The sequence below is a fragment of the Peromyscus eremicus genome, unplaced genomic scaffold (assembly GCF_949786415.1).
Source record: "Peromyscus eremicus unplaced genomic scaffold, PerEre_H2_v1 PerEre#2#unplaced_57, whole genome shotgun sequence".
In the NCBI taxonomy this organism is placed as follows: domain Eukaryota; kingdom Metazoa; phylum Chordata; class Mammalia; order Rodentia; family Cricetidae; genus Peromyscus; species Peromyscus eremicus.
The window spans coordinates 1,141,709-1,162,019 of record NW_026734301.1 but is presented as its reverse complement, the minus strand read 5'-3'; the positions used below and the strand labels follow the sequence as shown (position 1 = coordinate 1,162,019).

The window sequence follows — 20,311 nt, the reverse complement described above, 5'->3', positions numbered from 1 at the left end:
ATTTGATAATGTGTGTGTTACTACCATTCTACTAATCCTTTTGTTTCCTATATGTGTAGTTGTCTGTCTATTACAGATAGTGTTCTGTTCTATACACAATCATTCTATAGAATAAGTATATTTCAAAATGTAGTACTTACTTCTCTCCTGATGCATTATTACATGTTTTTCTGCACCGTTGTCCATATTGGATGAGTCAGGAGCTTTTGTAGACGATTCCTGGGGTACGTTAGGGTCACACACACTCTATCAACAGCAGTATTGGTAACATATGTTAGAAAGTTCTTATTTGATTTCTAAGAACATACTTGAATTCTTAATTTTATTGAAATTCTATGTAGTATATATTGAAGACAAAGACATTTTAATAGCAAATCTATTGTGCACAGTAAAGTTTAAATCTATCCTTCATTTTTCATGGCACTTCACTAAGTAAGAAGTACAAAGAAAAAAGGAAACACATTCAGAGGATTTGACCTGATGTACAATATTATCAAAATAAAAGCAACTACTTTTATGTAAGAACTGTTAACGCTATTTATATTCCCAAATGAATTTGGAGGACATTTATAAAATAAAGAATTGCCTACCCTATTATCAGGAAAATTTCTTTGGACAGTGTGGTACTTTGAATGCAAATGGGCCCCATAAGCTTATAGGAAGTGTCACTATTGGCGGTGGTGTGACCTTGTTGGGGGAAGTTTGTCTCTGTGGGGGCCATTTGAGGTCTCCTGTGCTCAAGTTACACCCAGAGTAGACACAGGCTCTTTTACTGCTTGCTGATCAGGATGAGAACTCTCAGCTCCTTATCCAGGACCATGTCTGCCTGCATGCTGCTATGTCCCACCATGATGATGGTGGACAAAACCTGTGAAACAGGAATCCATCCCAATGAAATGGTTCCCTAATAGGAGTAGCCATGGTCATGATATCTCTTCCCAGCAATAGAAACCATATCTAATACAAACAGTATTGATTTCTATTCTCCTATTTGTCTCCCTTTAATTTTGTTCTCCTGATTTATTGCTCCAGCTAATAGATTGAGCACAGCATAGAAAAGGATTCAAGATGATAGACAAACCTGTCTCTTATCACCTCAATGCACTCATGTTTTCTTCCATTGAGGATGATGTTGGCTCTGAGTTTCTCCTTATATAATTGTTATGGTGTTGAGGTATTGTCCTCCTTGTCTTACACTCTCTGGACTGTTATCATGATGGTATATTGGATTTTGGCAAGGGCCTTATCTACATGTATTGAGAAGTTTAGGTGACTTTTTGTCTAAGTCTGTTTCTGTGCTTTGTTAAATCTGTTGACTTGTGTATTTCAAACCATCTCTGCATCTCTGAGATAAAAAACAAGTTGTTCATGGTGGATCATTGTACCTAGAGTTTTTCTGCCTGGCCCACAGTCAGGACAAATCTCTCTCACCTGCCAGTCCTACAGATGCTAAGACCCAACCAAGTAAACACAGAGACTTATGTTGCTTACAAACTGTATGGCTTTACCAGGCTTCTTGCTAACTGTTCTTCCAGCTTAAATTAATCCATTTCTATAAATCTATACCTTGCTACGTGGCTCGTGGCTTACTGGCATCTTCACATGCTGTTTGTCATTGTGGCAGCTGGCAGTGTCTCTGACTCAGCCTTCCACTTCCCAGCTTTATTCTCCTCCTTGTCTCGCCTGTACTTCCTCCTGCCTGACTACTGGCCAATCAGTGTTTTATTTACCAACCAATCAGAGCAACACATTTGCCATACAGAACATCCCACAGCAGACCATCTTTTTGGGGTGTGTCTAGTTTAGCTTTGAAAGTTATTTTATTGAGTATTTTTGAATCTCTGTTCAAAGGCTCTTGTAAATTCTGTTGGTTGCTCTCCTGATCTGTAATATCCAGGGCTTAATATCACAGCATATAGTAAATATTCACTACATGTGAATTACAACTTTTTGGTTTTATTTTAAATTTATTTATTTATTTCACATCCCAACCACAGCTTTCCACCCCACCTCTACTTCCTGTGTCTCTCCCTACACTGTCCCCCATGCACTACTCAGTTTCTATTCATAAAAAGGCAGGCTCACCATGAATTTCAACAAAACATGGCATCACAAGTTCCAGTAAGACTAAACACAAATGCTTGCTTTAAGGCTGGGCAAGGGACCCAAGTATGAAGAATAGATCCCTAAAGCCAGCAAAACAATTAGAGAAAACTTCTGCTTTCACTTTTAAGAGTACTACAAGAAGGAAGATCTACCCAACTGCCACATATATGCAGAGGGCCTAGGTCAGTCCGTGAAGGCACTCTGGATGTCATTTCAATCTCAATGAGCTCCTATGAGCCCAGGTTAGTTGAATCTGCGGGTTTCCATGTGATGTCCTTTACCCCTCTGACTCCTCTAATCCTTAATCCCATTCTTCAGCAGGATTCCCCCAGGCTAGGCCTAAATTTTGGCTGCAGGTCTCTGTATCTGTTTCCTTCAGGTGTTGGGTGAAGCCTGTCTGATGACAATTGAGCTAGGGCACAATCAAGTTTGTATTCTGGTTCTGGGTACCTCACTCAGGATGTTTTTTTCCAGTTCCACACATTTGCCTGAAAATTTCTTTCCTTTTTCTTTTTTTGGTTTGATTTTGGTTTTTGTTTGTTTTCGATTCTTTTATTTATTTATTTGTTTGTTTGTTTGTTTTACATCCTAACCACAATTTCTGCCCTCTCTTCACCTGCCTTTCAGTCCCTCACCTCCATTCACTTTCTGTTCTCACCCCCCATCAACTCCTCCTCCCTTTTGTTTAAGAAAGGGCAAATTTTCCATGAGTATCAACAAAGCATTGCATATCAACATGGCATGTCAGTTTAATGATGTCATTTTTTTAACAGATGAGTAATACTCCATTATGTAAGTGTACCACATTTTCTATATCCTTTCTTGTGTTGTTGGACATCTAGCTTGTATTGAGGTCTGGTCTGTTATGAAAAAAGTAACTCTGATCACAGATGTGTAAGAGTCCTTGTGGTACGATTAAGCGTACCTTGGTATATACCCAAGATTGTTACAGCTGTGTCTAGAGGTAGATGGATTCTCAATTTTGAGGCATTATTGAGCTAATAGACATTATGACTCACATGGACCCAACAGAGCTCCTGAGACCATTTCATCCAAACATAAATGAAGACATTTCTCAGCACCTCATGGAACACTCTCCAAATTGACAACATATTCAGTCACAAAGCAAGTTTTGTCAGATACAAATAAATTGAAACACACACTCCCTGCATCCTATCAAACTGCATGGATTAAAGTTGAATTTCAACAACAACAGAAACAACAGAAAGTCTAAAAATTCATGGAAACAGAACAACTCTCTAGTGAATTACCACTGGGTCAAGGCAGTGATAAGAAAGAAATTAAAGACTTCCTCAAATTCAATAAAAGTGAATGCACAACATATTCACATGTATGGAACACATTGCAAGTGTTGTTAAAAGGAAAGTTCATAGCACCAACTGCCTTCATAATGAATTTTGAGAGATCTCATTTTAGAGACTTAAGAGAACACCTGAAAGCTCTGCAACAAGCACACCAAGAGGAGTAGACTGCAGGAAATAACTGAACTGAGGGTACAAACCCATAAAATAGGAAGAACTTATCTAATGAATTCAATTGAGAGGATAGCACTTTCACACCACCCTTTACAGAAACAGACTCAAGGACAAAAAGCACATGATTATGTCATTAGATACAGAAAGGGTCTTTGACAATATTATTCGTCACTTTATGATAAAAATCTCAGAGAGTCTAAGAATGAAAGGGACATATTTCTGCATAATAAAGCCAATAAAAAGCAAACACACAACTAACATATTGTTAACACTCAAATCCTTCCTTCTAAAATCAGGAACCTGACAAGGATGACCACGCTTCCTCCTTCTGTTCAATATAGTACTAGAAGTCTTAACTAGAAGAGTAAGACAAGAGAAGATACAAGAAAGGAACCAAGAGGTGAAATATTTTCATTTGTAATAATATGATTCTATAAAAAATATATTTTGCCCAGAAAACTCCAATGGCTGATAAATACATTTAGCAAAGTAACAGGTTTTAATCTGAGCCTCCAAATCAGTAGCCTACCTAAAAATACTGCACGTACTGAGAGTAAAATCAAGAAAACCATGCTATTCCAAATAACCTCAAAGTGTAATGAATTAGGATAAATGTCACCAAAAAGTGAAACTTTTACAATGAAAGCAGTAAGAAAGTGAAAATAAGAAATTGAAGATGTTACGATAACTTGCAAAGACCTTCTGTGATCATTATTGTAGGGTTAATATTGTGAAACTGGTCATCCTAATAAAAGCGATCTGTGGACACCACATGATCCACATAAAATTTCCAGTTCAATGTTCATAGAAAATGAAAAAGACATTTTAAATCCCAAACGGAAACACAAAAGAGCAAGAATAGCTGAAACAATTTTGAACCATGAAACAAAAACAAAGCAAACTAAAAAGAACAAAAACAAAAACTTATGGAAGCATCACCATTCCAGATTTCAAGTTACTATAACCAATTGAAATAATAAATAAAGTATGGCAGTGGCCCCCAAACAAACATTGACTGGTGGTAGAAAACTAATGACCCACATATAAGCCCACAGTCCTGCAGTCTCTTAATTTTTGTAAAAGAGGCCAAAGATTCACATTGTAGAAAACAAATGGTGCCAGTCACATTGGACAGATTGGACTATAGGTGGATGAATGAAGTTAGAGCCTTATCTCTCACCCTGCATAAAACTCAGCTTCCCATGATCCAGGTATCTCAACACAAGGCCCAAATGTTACAGATTAATGATTAATTCTTTGGTACAGCTAAATACTTTCTGAGCAGGTCACTGGTACAGACACTATAAACAAGTAATTACCAAAGTAATAAATGGGACCCCATGAAACTAAAAATCTTCTGTGCAGCAAAGGATACCACAAAGTGATTGACAAGGCAGCATGGAAGAATGGTTAAAAATCTTTACACATTGTACACATGAGAGAGGGTATGTAGAATATAAAGAATGCATTGTTACTTCAAAAACTGATCCATGATATTCACATTGAGTCTTGTCTTTACCCAGGTGTGTAAATACATTAAAAATAGAGCAATTACAATGATCAGAAATTTACTTATTATACATCAAAGGAAATATTTAGCAACGTCAAGGGATTCTAAGAATACTTTGTAATTAAGAATAGATTAAATGCTTTCATTTTATTACTCAATTATTAATTTTTGACTGAATAACGTGGTTTAAAATGTAGCATGTGGGTCTATGGCAAAGTCATTGAAGCAAACAATTGAAAATGAGAAATTTAAATTTAAATTTTACGTACAAATTCTTGATTTTCTGCATGCTTATCAAAACTTCTCTCATTTTCCACTTTAAATTCTGTTATTTCTTCTTCTAGTTCTTCTGAAAATATTATATCTTTTACAAAAAAAATATGAACAACAATTAGGCAAAATAATACTCTATAAAAATAGAAGTAATGTAAAGTTAGGGTTTTATTTTTTATATGTTATTTCAATTAACCACATGCTATAGGTGTATATTTACATCCTCAAGAAAACTTGTAATTGTAGACAAATCAACACTTGGACAGGTACTACATATTGGCCAGGTTTGAGTCATACATGCTTCATAGGATTTGTCAGGAAAGTTATAAATGACCTATATGCTTACATCCACATATGAAGGAACTGTGGAAAATAACACTTTCATCCTGTAAACTATCCTTGCCTTGCAAGAGTAACTTAAGTAACTCACTGTTCACTTCCCCCAAATGGTACTTGGTTTACTACACATTTTTCTGTCAACAGAATAACATGCTTTTGCTCTGCACTGAAACTGCTCCTTTTTTTTTTTTTTTGGTTTTTCGAGACAGGGTTTCTCTGTGTAGCTTTGGAGCCTTTCCTGGAACTCGCTCTGTAGACCAGGCTGGTGTCGAACTCACAGAGATCTGCCTGCCTCTGCCTCCCAAGTGCTGGGATTAAAGGCACCACCGCCCGACGAATTGCTCTTTTATGACTCACTTTATCACATGGAGTCATTCTGTACTGTACACCCTTTTTTTTCCCAAGAAAAATGGGTATTGCTGTAGCTACCCTAGCTTAAGATAATGCTTAAACTCTTCTTTTGGACTTCAACTTGAACCTACTTTGTTACAGTTGTATCGGTTTTTCTCCTTGACATGTAGGAACTATATTAAAGTTTGTACTAAGATCCGAAGATCTCATTTGCTTTTGTTTCCTGTTTTCTTTTAATTACTTTGTGTGATTCTGATAGGTTTTGACTTTTAAGTTTTGAAAGTAAATAAGCCATTGCAGACATGGTTTCTTTACTGATATAAACACAGAGAGATGAGTTTCAGACAATAGAGTACAGAGAAATGAAAAGGTGTAAAAGCAAACAAGATGTGCATATAAGTAATGAGATTTTCAATGACTGAACTGCCGTATGCCAGTGTACCCTAATTTATTGAAATAGATTATAGATATGGTTTTAAAAGGCCATTCCTCTTCCTTGTAAATCAATTACAATGCTCTGCAGATGGAGGAAGGCAGTGCACTATGAGTTATAAACAACACAAAAATTGATTTTCTTTTCTGAAGATGTGGTATATTGCTGTTTGTCCAGCCCAGAACAGAATCTCTGAGCTCAACATGTCTCTGCCCTGACCTTTCAGGGAGCTTTACTACAGGTGTGCGTTTTGAGACCTAGGTGTCCAGAAATGATGTTCAATCTTTGAGGAAGTCATATATGTCTCATGATTGACTTATAGAAGTCACTAATAAACAGGGAATTTGCACACTGGAAAGGTTAAGATGAGTGAACCTGAGTATTAAACATTGAAGCTGTGCTTACATTTACTAATAATTCATATTGTCCATGTGAATGTTTTTGAAGCATGTCTGCCACCAGTGAGATGGCATTGCTTATGTCAAACACTATCATCACCATCATCAAGATATAATGGGCATCAGGAAGTCTGTGTGCATTTGAAAAGTAATAAAATAAACTGATCAGAAGAATGTGACATACGAAACTTACCTGGTTGAGATTGGTGTGGTAGAGACTCAGGTTTGGAGATTAGACGTGAATAATCCCTCAGCTGAATGGATTTTCAAATGAGATAGTTAATTAATATTTTGGAATTCAATAAATATTAATCATTTAATATAAATATTAAAAGTCATTTACCTCTGGGTGAGGACATTTTTCAGCCCACACTAAAAGAAAAAGGATAAATTTATTAATCTCCTACACAATGGGAACTACAAAAGTAACTTTATATAGGCTTTGGATGGCAGTGAGTTCTTATTCCCTTCTTCCTAAATAAACACCTATTAGTTTACTGGTTAGGACAACAGCTGACAGAAATGACTGAGACATTCTAAAAGCAATCTATAGATTCAATGTAATCCTCATCAAAACTACAACATAATTAGTCAGAGAAATTGAAAAAAAATAACCACACCAGCATGAAAAAGCCTTTCAGCTCCACATAGAGATAAAAATAAATGAACGAAGAAAAAACCCCGGAGAGAGGTAAAACAAACCCCAATACAAAAAGAGTTGGAGAAACCACCACCCCAGATTTCATGATTTTTACAGGTCTAGAGTAATAAAAACATCATGGTTTTAGCATCACAGTATACGTGTTGATCAATGAAATCAAACTGAACACCAAACATAAGTCCACACACCTATGGACACTATTTTTGATAAAGAAACTAGAAAGACACGCTGGAAAAAAACAGCTTCAATACATGGTGCTCACCAAACTTTATGGCTTCAAGAAGAATTCACAGAGAACTATATTTCTAACCCTGAATAAAACTCAACTCCAAGTGGATCAAGGATCTCAAAATGAGACCAGAGACCCTGAATAAGACAGAAGACAAAGTGTGTAATAGGCTTGAACTGACTGGTACAGGAAAAAAAAACTTTCTGAATAGGACAGCTGTGGCACAGGCACTAAGACCTACATTTAATAAATGGGACCACATGAAGCTAAAAGCTTCTTTATGGCAAGATATGTATACCAGTTATGGGATTTTAAATAATCACTCCACCATATGATAGTGTTATTGAAATAAATTATAGATATGAATTCTAAGTCCATTTCCTATTTCTTGTTACTGAACTACAGTGCAGTACAGATGAAGGTAAGATATACATTATAAGTTCTAGAACAAAACAAAACTTGATTTTCTTTCCTGAAGATGTGGTATACTGCTGGCTGTCCAGTGCAGAGCAGAATCTCTGAGTTCACACATGTCTTTGCTTTGCCCTTTCTGGTAACTTTGAGTACGACGGGTGTTCATTCTGAGACCCAGGTATCAAGAAATCATAGTCAGACACTGGAGAAATCTCATTAGTCTCAAGATTGACTTCTATAAGTAACTAATAAACAGAGAGTTTGCACACTGGAAAGGATAAAGCCTTAGATCATGAGTATTAAACATTAAAGCTGAGCTTATTTTGCAAATATTTTATATTTCCAATATAATATATTTTCCAGCATGTATGCCACTATCAGATGGCATTGCGTATGTCAAATTCTATCATCACCATCATCAAGATATAATTGGCATCGGGAAGACTGTGTGCTTTTGAAATTTATTAAAATACCTTGATCAGCCGGGCGGTGGTGGTGCATGCCTTTAATCCCAGCACTCGGGAGGCAGAGCCAGGCGGATCTCTGTGAGTTCGAAGCCAGCCTGAGCTACCAAGTGAGTCCCAGGAAAGGCGCAAAGCTACACAGAGAAACCTTGTCTCAGAAAAACCAAAAAAAAAAAAAAAAAACCTTGCTCAGGAGAATGTGACTTACAAAATTTACCTGCTTGAGATCGCTGTGTTTCAGACTTGGGTTTGGAAATTTGATGAGAATAATCCCTCTGCTGAATGGACTTTGAAATGAGATATTTAATCAATATTTTGAACTTCAATCAAGATGTAATTATTCAATATTAATATTAAATAGCATTTACCTCTGGGTGTGGACATTTTTCAGCCCAAACTGAAAGAGAAAAATGTAGAGTCAGTCTCATGCACAGTGAGATCACCAAAACTACCTTTATGTAGGCTTCAGATGGTAGTGAGATTTCATTCCCTTCTTTCATAATAAACTCCTATTATTTTACTGCTTAGGACAAAAACTGACACAAATATACAGAAACTTAGCAAAGCAACTAAAAGATTCAGTGCAAGAGCCATCAAAATTCTAATATAATTTGTCAGAAAAATTGAAAAAAAGAAAAACCAACCACAACAGCATCTAATCACCTTTCAGGTTCATATGGAAATCCAAAAAATAAAAATAAAAAAATAACAAACCAAACAAAAGAATGGAGAGACTCCACCAGCTCAGATTGGACCAAGAGGTGAGTCCCTGTTCTCCTAGGTGCAGTTACAGGCCAGCAGGCAACACTCCTGCAGGCAGGTCTGATTCCCACCACCCCATCAGATACTTTAATTACAAGTCCTACTCTGTCCCTCTAAGCCTACCCACCGCACCAAGACTGCAGCTGCTCCCTGAGACACAGACTCTGCTAGCTCCAATTGAACCAAGAGGTGAGTCACTGCTCTTCCAGCCGGTCACCCAGCCTCTAGGCCTTAGGCCCAGGGGCACAACCCATTCCTCCATTCCCCCACCCATTGCAGCCCCAATTTCAGGCCAGTTGGAAAGTCTCCTGCAGGCAGAACTAACTACCTCCACTCCACATAAGACTCTGTTATCTACAAGTCCCTCTTGCTCTCCCAAATCCACTCATCCCCCAAGACCATAGCTGTTCCCTGAGACACAGACTTGGCTGGCTCCCACTGGACCAAGAGGTGACTTACTGTACTCCCAGCCGGTCACCCTGCTTCAGAGGCACAACCCAAACCCCCTTACCCCCATCCATTGCAGCCCCAGTTGTAGGCCAGCAGGCAAGACTCCTGTGGTGAGGTCCACACACCTATGGACACTATTTTTGATAAAGAAACTAGAAAGACACGCTGGAAAAAAACAGCTTCAATACATGGTGCTCACCAAACTTTATGGCTTCAAGAAGAATGCACAGAGAACTGTATTTCTAACCCTGAATAAAACTCAACTCCAAGTGGATCAAGGATCTCAAAATGAGACCAGAGACCCCGAGTAAGACAGAAGACAAAGTGTGTAATAGGCTTGAACTGACTGGTACAGGAAAAACACTTTCTGAATAGGACACCTGTGGCACAGGCACTAAGACCTACATTTAATAAATGGGACCACATGAAGCTAAAAGCTTCTTTATGGCAAGATATGTATACCAGTTATGGGATTTTAAATAATCACTCCGCCATATGATAGTGTTATTGAAATAAATTATAGATATGAATTCTAAATACATTTCCTATTTCTTGTTACTAAATTACAGTGCAGTACAGATGAAGGTAAGATATACATTATAAATTCTAGAACAAAACAAAACTTGATTTTCTTTCCTGAAGATGTGGTATACTGCTGGCTGTCCAGTGCAGAACAGAATCTCTGAGTTCACATATGTTTTTGCTTTGCCCTTTCTGGTAACTTTGGGTATGACAGGTGTTCATTCTGAGACCCAGGTATCAAGAAATCATAGACATTGGAGAAATCTCATTAGTCTCACGATTGACTTCTATAAGTAACTAATAAACAGAGAGCTTGCACACTGGAAAGGATAAGGCCTTAGATCATGAGTATTAAATATTAAAGCTGAGCTTACTTTGCAAATTTTTTATATTTCCAATGTAATATATTTTCCAGCATGTATGCCACTATCAGATGGCATTGCGTATGTCAAAGTCTACCATCACCATCATCAAGAAATAATTGGCAGCCGGGCGGTGGTGGCGCACGCCTTTAATCCCAGCACTCGGGAGGCAGAGCCAGGCGGATCTCTGTGAGTTCGAGGCCAGCCTGGGCTACCAAGTGAGTCAGTCCCAGGAAAGGCACAAAGCTACACAGAGAAACCCTGTCTCGAAAAACAAAAAACAAAAAACAAAAAACAAAACAAAAAAAAAAAAAAGAAATAATTGGCATCAGGAAGACTGTGTGCTTTTGAAATTTATTAAAATACCTTGATCAGGAAAATGTGACTTACAAAATTTACCTGCTTGAGATTGCTGTGTTTCAGACTTGGGTTTGGAAATTCGATGAGAATAATCCTTCTGCTGAATGGATTTTGAAATGAGATATTTAATCAATATTTTGGACTTCAATCAAGATGTAATTATTCAATATTACTATTAAAAAGCATTTACCTCTGGGTGTGAACATTTTTCAGCCCAAACTGAAAGAGAAAAATGTAGAGTCAGTCTCATGCACAATGAGATCACCAAAACTACCTTTATGTAGGCTTCGGATGGCAGTGAGATTTCATTCCCTTCTTTCATAATAAACTCCTATTATTTTACTGCTTAGGACAAAAACTGACATAAATATACCGAAACTTAGCAAAGCAACTTAAAGATTCAGTGCAAGGGCCATCAAAATTCTAATATAATTTGTCAGAAAAATTGAAAAAAAGAAAAACCAACCACAACAGCGTCTAAACACCTTTCAGGTTCATATGGAAATCCAAAAAATAAAAATAAAAAAATAACAAACCAAACAAAAGAATGGAGAGACTCCACCAGCTCAGATTGTCCCCGTTCTCCTAGGTGCAGTTACAGGCCAGCAGGCAACACTCCTGCAGGCAGGTCTGATTCCCACCACCCCATCAGATCCTTTAATCACAAGTCTTACTCTGTCCCTCTAAGTCTACCCACTGCACCAAGACTGCAGCTGCTCCCTGAGACACACACTCTGCTAGCTCCAATTGAACCAAGAGGTGAATCATTGCTCTTCCAGCCAGTCACCCAGCCTCTAGGCCTTAGGCCCAGGGGCACAACCCATGCCCCCATTCCCCCACCCATTGCAGCCCCAATTTCAGGCCAGTTGGAAAGTCTCCTGCAGGCAGAACTAACTACCTCCACTCCACATAAGACTCTGTTATCTACAAGTCCCTCTTGCTCTCCCAAATCCACCCATCCCCCAAGACCATAGCTGTTCCCTGAGACATAGACTTGGCTGGCTCCCATTGGACCAAGAGGTGACTTACTGTACTCCCAGCCGGTCACCCTGCTTCAGAGGCACAACCCAAACCCCCTTACCCCCACCCATTGCAGCCCCAGTTGTAGGTCAGCAGGCAAGACTCCTGTGGTGAGGTATCCCAGGCTCAGAAAGACAAACATGATATGTAATCACTCATCAGTGGATACCAGATGTAAAGAAAAAAAATAATCAGACTACAACCCACAGCTCCAAAGAAGCTAGGAAATGAGGAGCCTAAGAGGGACACATGGATTGCCATGGGAAGGAGAAACAGAGGAGATCTCCATGAGTAAAGTGGGGATGGGGGGCAATAAAGGGGATGGGATAGAGGAAGAGAACATGAGGGGATGATGGGATGGCTGAGCTGGGAGAGGGACAGAGTGGGAGAGCAATGAAAGAGATATCTTGATAGAGGGAGAAACCTGGTGCTAGGGAAATTTCTAGGAATCCACAAGGATGACCCCAGATTAGAAGACTGGCAATAGTGGATAGGGTGCCTGAACTGGCCTACCCTGGCATTCAGATTGGTGAATTCCCTAACTGTCATCATAGAGCCTTCATCCAGTAATTGATGGAAGCCGATGCAGAGATCCACAACCAAGCACCAGGCTGAACTCTGGGAGTCCAGTAGAGAAGAGGGAAGAGGATTCTATGAGCAAGGGGGGCGGGGTCAAGATTTGTAGGGAAATCTACAGAGACAACTAAACCATGTTTGTAGGAACTCAGGAACTTTAGACCAACAGCTGTGGAACCAGCATGGGACTGGACTAGGCCCTCTGCATATGGGAGACAGTTGTGTAGCTTGGTCTGTTTGAAGGCCCCCTGGTAATGGGATCAGGATCTATACCTGGTGCATGTGCTGGCAATCTGGAGCCCATTACCTATAGTGGGATGCCTTGCTCAGCCTTGCTGCAGTGTGGAGGTGCTTGATCCTGCCTCAACTGAATGTACCAGGATTTGCTGACTCCCCATGGGAGACCTAACACTTTTTTGGAGGAGGGGCTGGGGGTATACTGGAGGGGAGTCGGTAGAGGGATGAGAGGGGGATCTGTGGTTGGTATGTAAAATAAAATTTTAAATAAAAAAAGAACAAAATAATGAAAGACAACACTGAATAGAGATAAAAGGATACTTAATAAGAAAAGAGGATGGAGAAACCACTATCTTAGAGTTCATGTTTTGTTACAGAGGTAGACTAATAAAAACAGCATGGTTCTAGCATCACAATAGACATGTTGATCAATGAAATCAAACTAAACACCAAATGGAGGTCCACACACCAATGGACACATGATTTTTCATATAGAAACTGGAAATACACACTGGGTAAAAAACATCTTCCACACATGGTAATGAACTAATCTTGATTGCTGCATGGAGAAAACTGCACAGAGATCTGTATTTACTACCCTAAATAAAAACTTAATTCCAAATGAATCAAGGATCTCTAAATAAGACCAGAGACACTGAATATAACAGAAGAGAAAGTGTGTAATAGGCTTGAACTCATTGGTACAGGAAAAGACTTTTTGAATAGGACACCTGTAGCACAGGCACTAAGACCCACACTTAATAAATGGGACCACATGAAGCTGAAAGTTTCCTATGGCAAGATATCTATGTAAGCTTTGGGATTGTCAATGACTGCTCCACTATATGATAGTGTATGCTGTGTTATTGAAATAGATTGTAGATAAGAATTCTAAATGCATTTCCTATTCCTTGTAATTAAATTACAATGCACTATGAGTGAAGTGAAGCAGTGTACTATGAGTTCTAGAGCAACACAAAAATTGATTTTCTTTCCTGAAGATATTGTACATTGCTGTTTGTCCAGTCCAGATCAGAATCTCTGAGCTCAAATAAGTTTCTGCCTTGTCCTTACAGATAGCTATGTGTGTAGGTGTGCATTCTGAGATCCATCAAGAAATTATGGTCACACACTGGGGCAGTCTCATTAGTCTCATGATTGACTTCTACAAGTCACTAATAAACAGAGATTGCACACTGGAAATGATAAGGCAGTCCAACATGAGTATTAAACATTGAAGCTGAGCTGACATTTCTAAATGTTTTATGTTGTCAATGTAATAATTTTGAAGCATGTATGCCACTAGTGAGTTGGCATTGCTTATGACAAAACCTTCCAACATTATAGTCAAGATATAATTGGCATCAGGAAGACTGTGTGTATTTGAAATGTATTAGAATAAATTGATCAGGAGAAAGTGACTTACAAAATTTACCTGTTTGAGACTGCTGTGTTTCAGGCTTGGATCTGGAGACTAGATGACAGTCATCCCTCAGCTATTTTGAAAAGAGACATTTAATCAATATTTTGGATTTCAACAATATATAATTATTCAATATAAATATTAAAAGGCATTTACCTCTGGATGTGGACATTTTTCAGCCCAAACTGAAAGAAAAAGAAAGTATAGTCAATCTTATGCACAATAAGAATTCCAAACCTACCTTTATAAAGGCTTCAGAGGGCAATGAGTTCTAGTCCCTTCTTTCAAAATAACTATATATTATTTTATTGGTTAGGAAAGCAGCTGACAAAAAATATACTGAAATATATCAAAAGAAATCTATGGATTCAATTTAATTCCCATCAAAATTCAGAAAAATTTAAAAAACAACCACAACAGCATCAAAAAGCCTTTCAGGTTCATATGGAAATACAAAAAAAATCTTGGATAGTTTTAAGAAGATTCTCAATACTAAAATACGCTGGAGAAATCACTATCCCAGATTGCATGTTTTGTTACAGAACTAGAGTAATAAAAACATCATGATTCTATCATCAAAATAGACATGTTGATCAATGAAATCAAATTAATGTCAAAACACCTATGAATACATGATTTTTCATAAAGAAACTAGAAATACACACTGGATAAAAAAAAATATCCTCCATACATGGAGATTACCAAACTTCATGGATACATGAAGGAGAATACACATAGGAGTATTTATTACCCTGAACAAAACTCAACTCCAAATGGATCATGAATCTCAAAATAAGACTAGATACCCTGAATATGACAGAAGAAAAAGTTTTTTTTTTTTTTTTTTTTAAATATTTATTTATTTATTATGTATACAGTGTTCTGTCTGCACATATCCCTGCAGACCAGAAGAGGGCACCAGATCTCATTACAGATGGTTGTGAGCCACCATGTGGTTGCTGGGAATTGAACTCAGGACCTTTGGAAGAACAAGCAGTGCTCTTAACCTCTGAGCCACCTCTCCAGCCCCCCAAGAAAAAGTTTTTAACAGGCTTGAACTCACTGGTACAGGAAAGACTTCTGAACAGAACACCTGCAATACAGCACTAAGACCCAAATTTAGTAAATGGGACCACATGAAACCGAAAGCTTCTTTATGGCAAAGGACACCATCATCAGGCTACATAATAGGAAAAGAACTTAATCATTCAAACCTCTAATGTACAGTTAGTATCTAAAATACATAAAGAAGAAAAATTGGACTCCCAGGAAACAACTAACCCAATGATAATGGTGTTCGGGAATACAAAGACAATTTTTAAAAGATAAAACACAAACTGCTGACAAACTTTTAAAGAAATGCTCATCATCTTTCTTTATCAGGAGAATGCAAACCAAAAGTACTTTGAGATTTCATTTTTCTCCTGTCCAAAGGGCAAAGTTCAATTAAGCAAATGACAACTCATGCTTGTGAGGATATGAGGAAAATGGAACACTTGCTCATTACTGATGAGAATGTAAACTTTTACAGCCATTAAGGAAATGACTCTGGCATTTTCTCAGGAAGCTGGCTACTAATCCTTCTCTAAAGCCACCTATACATCTATCTGGCATATACCCAAAGGACTCTATATCCTACTACAATAAATACCTGCTCATACATGCTCATTATTGAGTATTTAAAATAGCCAGATTTAGGGAACAATTTAGATGTCCTTTAACTGGCAAATATATAATGAAAATATGGTGAACTTACACGATGGGGTGTTTTGCTTCTATCAAAAAAAGGAAATTTACATATAAGTGTAGGAAGCTAGAAAAAAATCATCACCAATGAGGAGACCCAGATCCAAAAATCAAATACTGTATAATTTCCCTTATATGTGAGTGTTAGCATTTAAGTCTTCAACATGTATGCTAAAACCCATAGACTCTGCATCAAGTAAGGGACTGCTTGCGAGGATCATTCAAGTAAAGGGAAATAGAATATATAATTGTAAAGAGACAGTGGGGGGAAGGGCGATGCAAGTGAGAGGTTAGGGTAGGAATATGGGGATGGACAATTTACTAAAGTCCACGTGAAAAACCATATGGAAACATACTGCTGTAGAATATTTCTAAATACATATGCATATAAAATAAATCCAAATGGAGTCTCCAAATAAAAGAGGAGATAAAGCCCCAATTAGACATCTTTTGCTAAACATGAAACCTTCAGTTATACCTAGTTGAGTCAATGGACAAAGGGGCACCTTAGGTATCTCAGGTAGAAGAGAACTCAGAGATCCTTCTGGGAGTATCTCAATTTTACACATCGCTCATGCATATTAACATATGGGGCTTATTACCACTTTTGTTGTCTTTTATTTAAGTGTAAATTTATTCAGTGATTTCTTCTGGTAGCACAACATACCAGCATTTGTCTTACATAAAGTCTCTTCATGATGACTCTTACCTTGAATTATTTCATTTTCTTCTAGACCATTTCCTATGTTGGATGACTGGGCAGCTTTCTGCAGTGGATTAGGGTAAAAGACACTCCGTCACGTGATATTAGTAGTGTAATTTCAAAAGGTCTCATTTTCTATTTCTGAACATATCATGATATTGGACTTTAAGAAAATTGTTCATGAGAATATATGCAGTATATATCAAAAACCATGGTATTTGAATGGAGAATCTTACATACACAGTCAAGTTTAAGTCTTTCATTTCCCAATTACATACAAGAAATATAGAATAGAGGAAAAACATCCATAGACAGAGTAATGCCTGATGTGTATGTATCAATAGAAGTAATTATTTTATTTTACAATGCATAAAACTAATTTGTTCTTCTTAGTAAAGTTGGAGAATGTTAATGACACAAATGTTCACATCTTTAGTAAGGCCATTCCTCTAGGACACGATTAATATTAATCATGAGGTGTTATACAATGACATTATTTGTGTGGTTAGGCTTGATAGGAGATATGTATTATGTTAAAAGCATTCATGTTATATCATGCTGATTGTGTAGTGAAGAAGGCAGAATGTGCTTAATTTTGGTAAAAGTGAACAAACAAAACTGACATATTTCATTAATTTCTTATAGATGGTAAATCTGGATTAAAATGATAAGCAGACAAGTTATTTCCTATGTTACCTTTAGACAATAACATTAGACCATTATGCAGTTTTAATATTTTGCAAATGTTTCTCAATGAACAGAAATCTTCCCCAAACACCATTTCACATTTTTTGCATGTTTAATAGAGTAAACAAATCTTGCTTTCTCGTCATTCAAGAATTTTAAAAGTTATGAGAATATGTTGTCCACTATTCTATATGTACAGTAATGCCATCCTATTTGACAGTTACTGAGTGGACACTCCCTCATCTTCTAAAACATGTTAGGCTTCATACTTTGATCTCTGATGACAAAATACCATTCTCACTCCTACCCTGTATTAACGACAATCTTACCTAAATGTCTCTCTGTACCATATGTTTTCTTTATGACAAAATGCACCTATCTGAACTAAAACAGTTGCTTTTTACTTGTTTTCTGTTCTATTACTATAGCATATTAGGCTTTCCTCTGAAATTCTCAGTTCTTGATTTCTCAACATAGAGTAGATATTGACTATACAGATTTATGTAGGTTTAAAATATTAAAAATGTCTTCAGAACATACTCATACTTCAGTAAGTACCTAACATTGTGTAAAAGGGAAACTATAGTGTCTTGAATCTATTTGAATTCTCTATATTAACTCAACTCCCAATATATATATTAATTAAGCATATTGGACAATAATGTGGAAATAATTAATTTTCTTCATTGAACTGAGCAAAATAATTGAGTTTTTCCTTCACAATGAAGCCTCTTTTATGGAATCAAAAGTTCTTTCTGTTGGCAGATTAGTTGATTATATGTCCATATTATCTTCTCAAATGAGGACCTTGAAATAACCCAATGACCATAAGGAAAAAATTTCTCCTTGACATAACTGAGTATAATCATCACATAACAAATTTAGTTTCTGCAGGAAGAATCAACTTTATGAAATAAATCCAACTCTGAAGTCACAATTTTATATCATCCACTATTTTAAATAGAGAGCCATAAGACTCTCCAGCTACGTAAAGAGCTTAACATAAAGCACAAGTAATAATCACATAATTATTTACTAAATTACTTATAAAAGACAATGATTAGCTGTGTGACTGGATTCTAAGAATACCCTGTGTTTTATAATAGGTAAAAGACTTTCACTTCAATGTTAAATCATCATTGATGGACTGAATATAGTAGCCTGAAGTGTAGTTTCTTTTGGTCTATGGTAAGATCATCAAACCAAACAGTAGTAAGTGAGAAATTTAAATTTAAATAGTTACATACCAACTTTTGATAGTCTTCATTCTTATTATAAGCATTTTCGTTTTCCAGTTTTAAATCCGGTATTGTTTCTAATTCTAGTTCTTCTGACATATCCACATATTTTATTTAAAAAATAAATATAACAATTAGATACACAATTTTCTATGACAATAGACTGAAATACATTCATAATTAGAATTTAGAAAAAAATGTACTCTTATCAAATATTTCAATTAAATGTACTTTATACATGAATATTTACATGCTTAGATAAATGCCCAAGTTGTAAAAATACCTGTATATCACTTGTACAGAAACTGCATGTTGCCAGCTTCAAGACATCCAAATACTTGACTAATTCATCTAGTAGTAACACACCTCTCATAAATGACCAAGCTCTCTAAAATCTACATTTTCAGACGTCATCGATTTTTCAGAACATTTATCATGTGCTCATACCCACAAGCACATTCAAAATTGTTCAAATTAAAGAAATTGGAGAAGGATTATGAAATAATTTTTTTATTGAAACTGGCAAAATAGTTTTAGTTATAAGGCCCTATTGCTCAAGACTCCACACTTTAGACACAGAATTTGGAGTAATTTAGCTGGACCTGACATAGAAACCTGCTCTCCTACTATGAGAACATGCTATGCAAAGTGCCAAGGGAGATAAGCAATCAGTAATCCCACCACCAAGATGTTGAAAGGCCTGGCAAGATAACGCTCATGGTAGGATAGCGACACTTTTATTTTTGGGGTAACCAACAGCTGTCCTATCGGTCCAGAGACCCACTCAATGAGAAATTTATTCCTGGTACTGGGAAACTAATCAACTATCCATGGATGGAGAAATCATAAACACAAGGAGTCATCAATTACTCCCGTTTTCTTATAACAGTATACTTACTGTGTTCTAAATATGGTTTTTATAGTCACGGTTATACCACAGAAGAATGTAGCTGTCATTTCTCCTCAAAGAATTTACTTTACACAGTACATAAAAGTATTACAGTATATACAATTAATCAGACTCCAAGGAGTGACCATAATATGCCGCAACTCCACTTATAAAGTCCTAAATCTAAGGATCAGGAAAAATAGCAAGAATTGGGTAGATAGATTGTAAAATCAAAGTACCAGCACTCTTGAAGCTACACAGCATCTTCTATGCATGACTTAGATATTGCTACCATGAAATTTCAAAAGTATGATATCTGAAAAGACACCTGTATAAGGACAACACTTGATGAAATGCTACTGTGGGTGAAGTGAATCTCACAATGCACAACCCCTAGATGAAGATCTGTAGGCAATCAGTGACTGATAAACAAAGACAAATCAGGTGATTTTCCAGAGATGAGCTCATCCTAGTAGGATAATAGGTTGTGCAATTCCAGTGATCAGTCCTAAACACATGTACATACAAGCAACACACTAAACAAATACACACAAGCATGCATGCACTTACACACACTCACACACGCACAGAGACACAAACACGCATGCACACACATATTCACGCACGTACGCGCACACACACACACAAAAAAAAAAATAGTG

At 37.0% G+C, this 20,311-nt stretch overlaps 1 protein-coding gene across 1 annotated transcript in view; it reads right to left on the bottom strand.

Moving 5' to 3' along the window:
- Nucleotides 1–5,381: 5,381 nt before the first annotated feature.
- The window catches only part of LOC131901209 (POTE ankyrin domain family member A-like), a gene marked incomplete at its 3' end in the record, with an annotated part of 40,635 nt that continues 25,705 nt past the window's right edge, over nt 5,382–20,311 (bottom strand). The window contains exons 10-18 of the mRNA XM_059252438.1: nt 18,770–18,852; nt 16,842–16,899; nt 14,543–14,571; nt 14,399–14,459; nt 11,321–11,349; nt 11,170–11,230; nt 7,250–7,278; nt 7,100–7,160; nt 5,382–5,476 (exon numbers count right to left, since the gene is read on the bottom strand). Coding sequence (XP_059108421.1) covers nt 5,382–5,476; nt 7,100–7,160; nt 7,250–7,278; nt 11,170–11,230; nt 11,321–11,349; nt 14,399–14,459; nt 14,543–14,571; nt 16,842–16,899; nt 18,770–18,852 — 506 coding nt within the window. The remainder of the gene's footprint in view (nt 5,477–7,099; nt 7,161–7,249; nt 7,279–11,169; nt 11,231–11,320; nt 11,350–14,398; nt 14,460–14,542; nt 14,572–16,841; nt 16,900–18,769; nt 18,853–20,311) is intronic.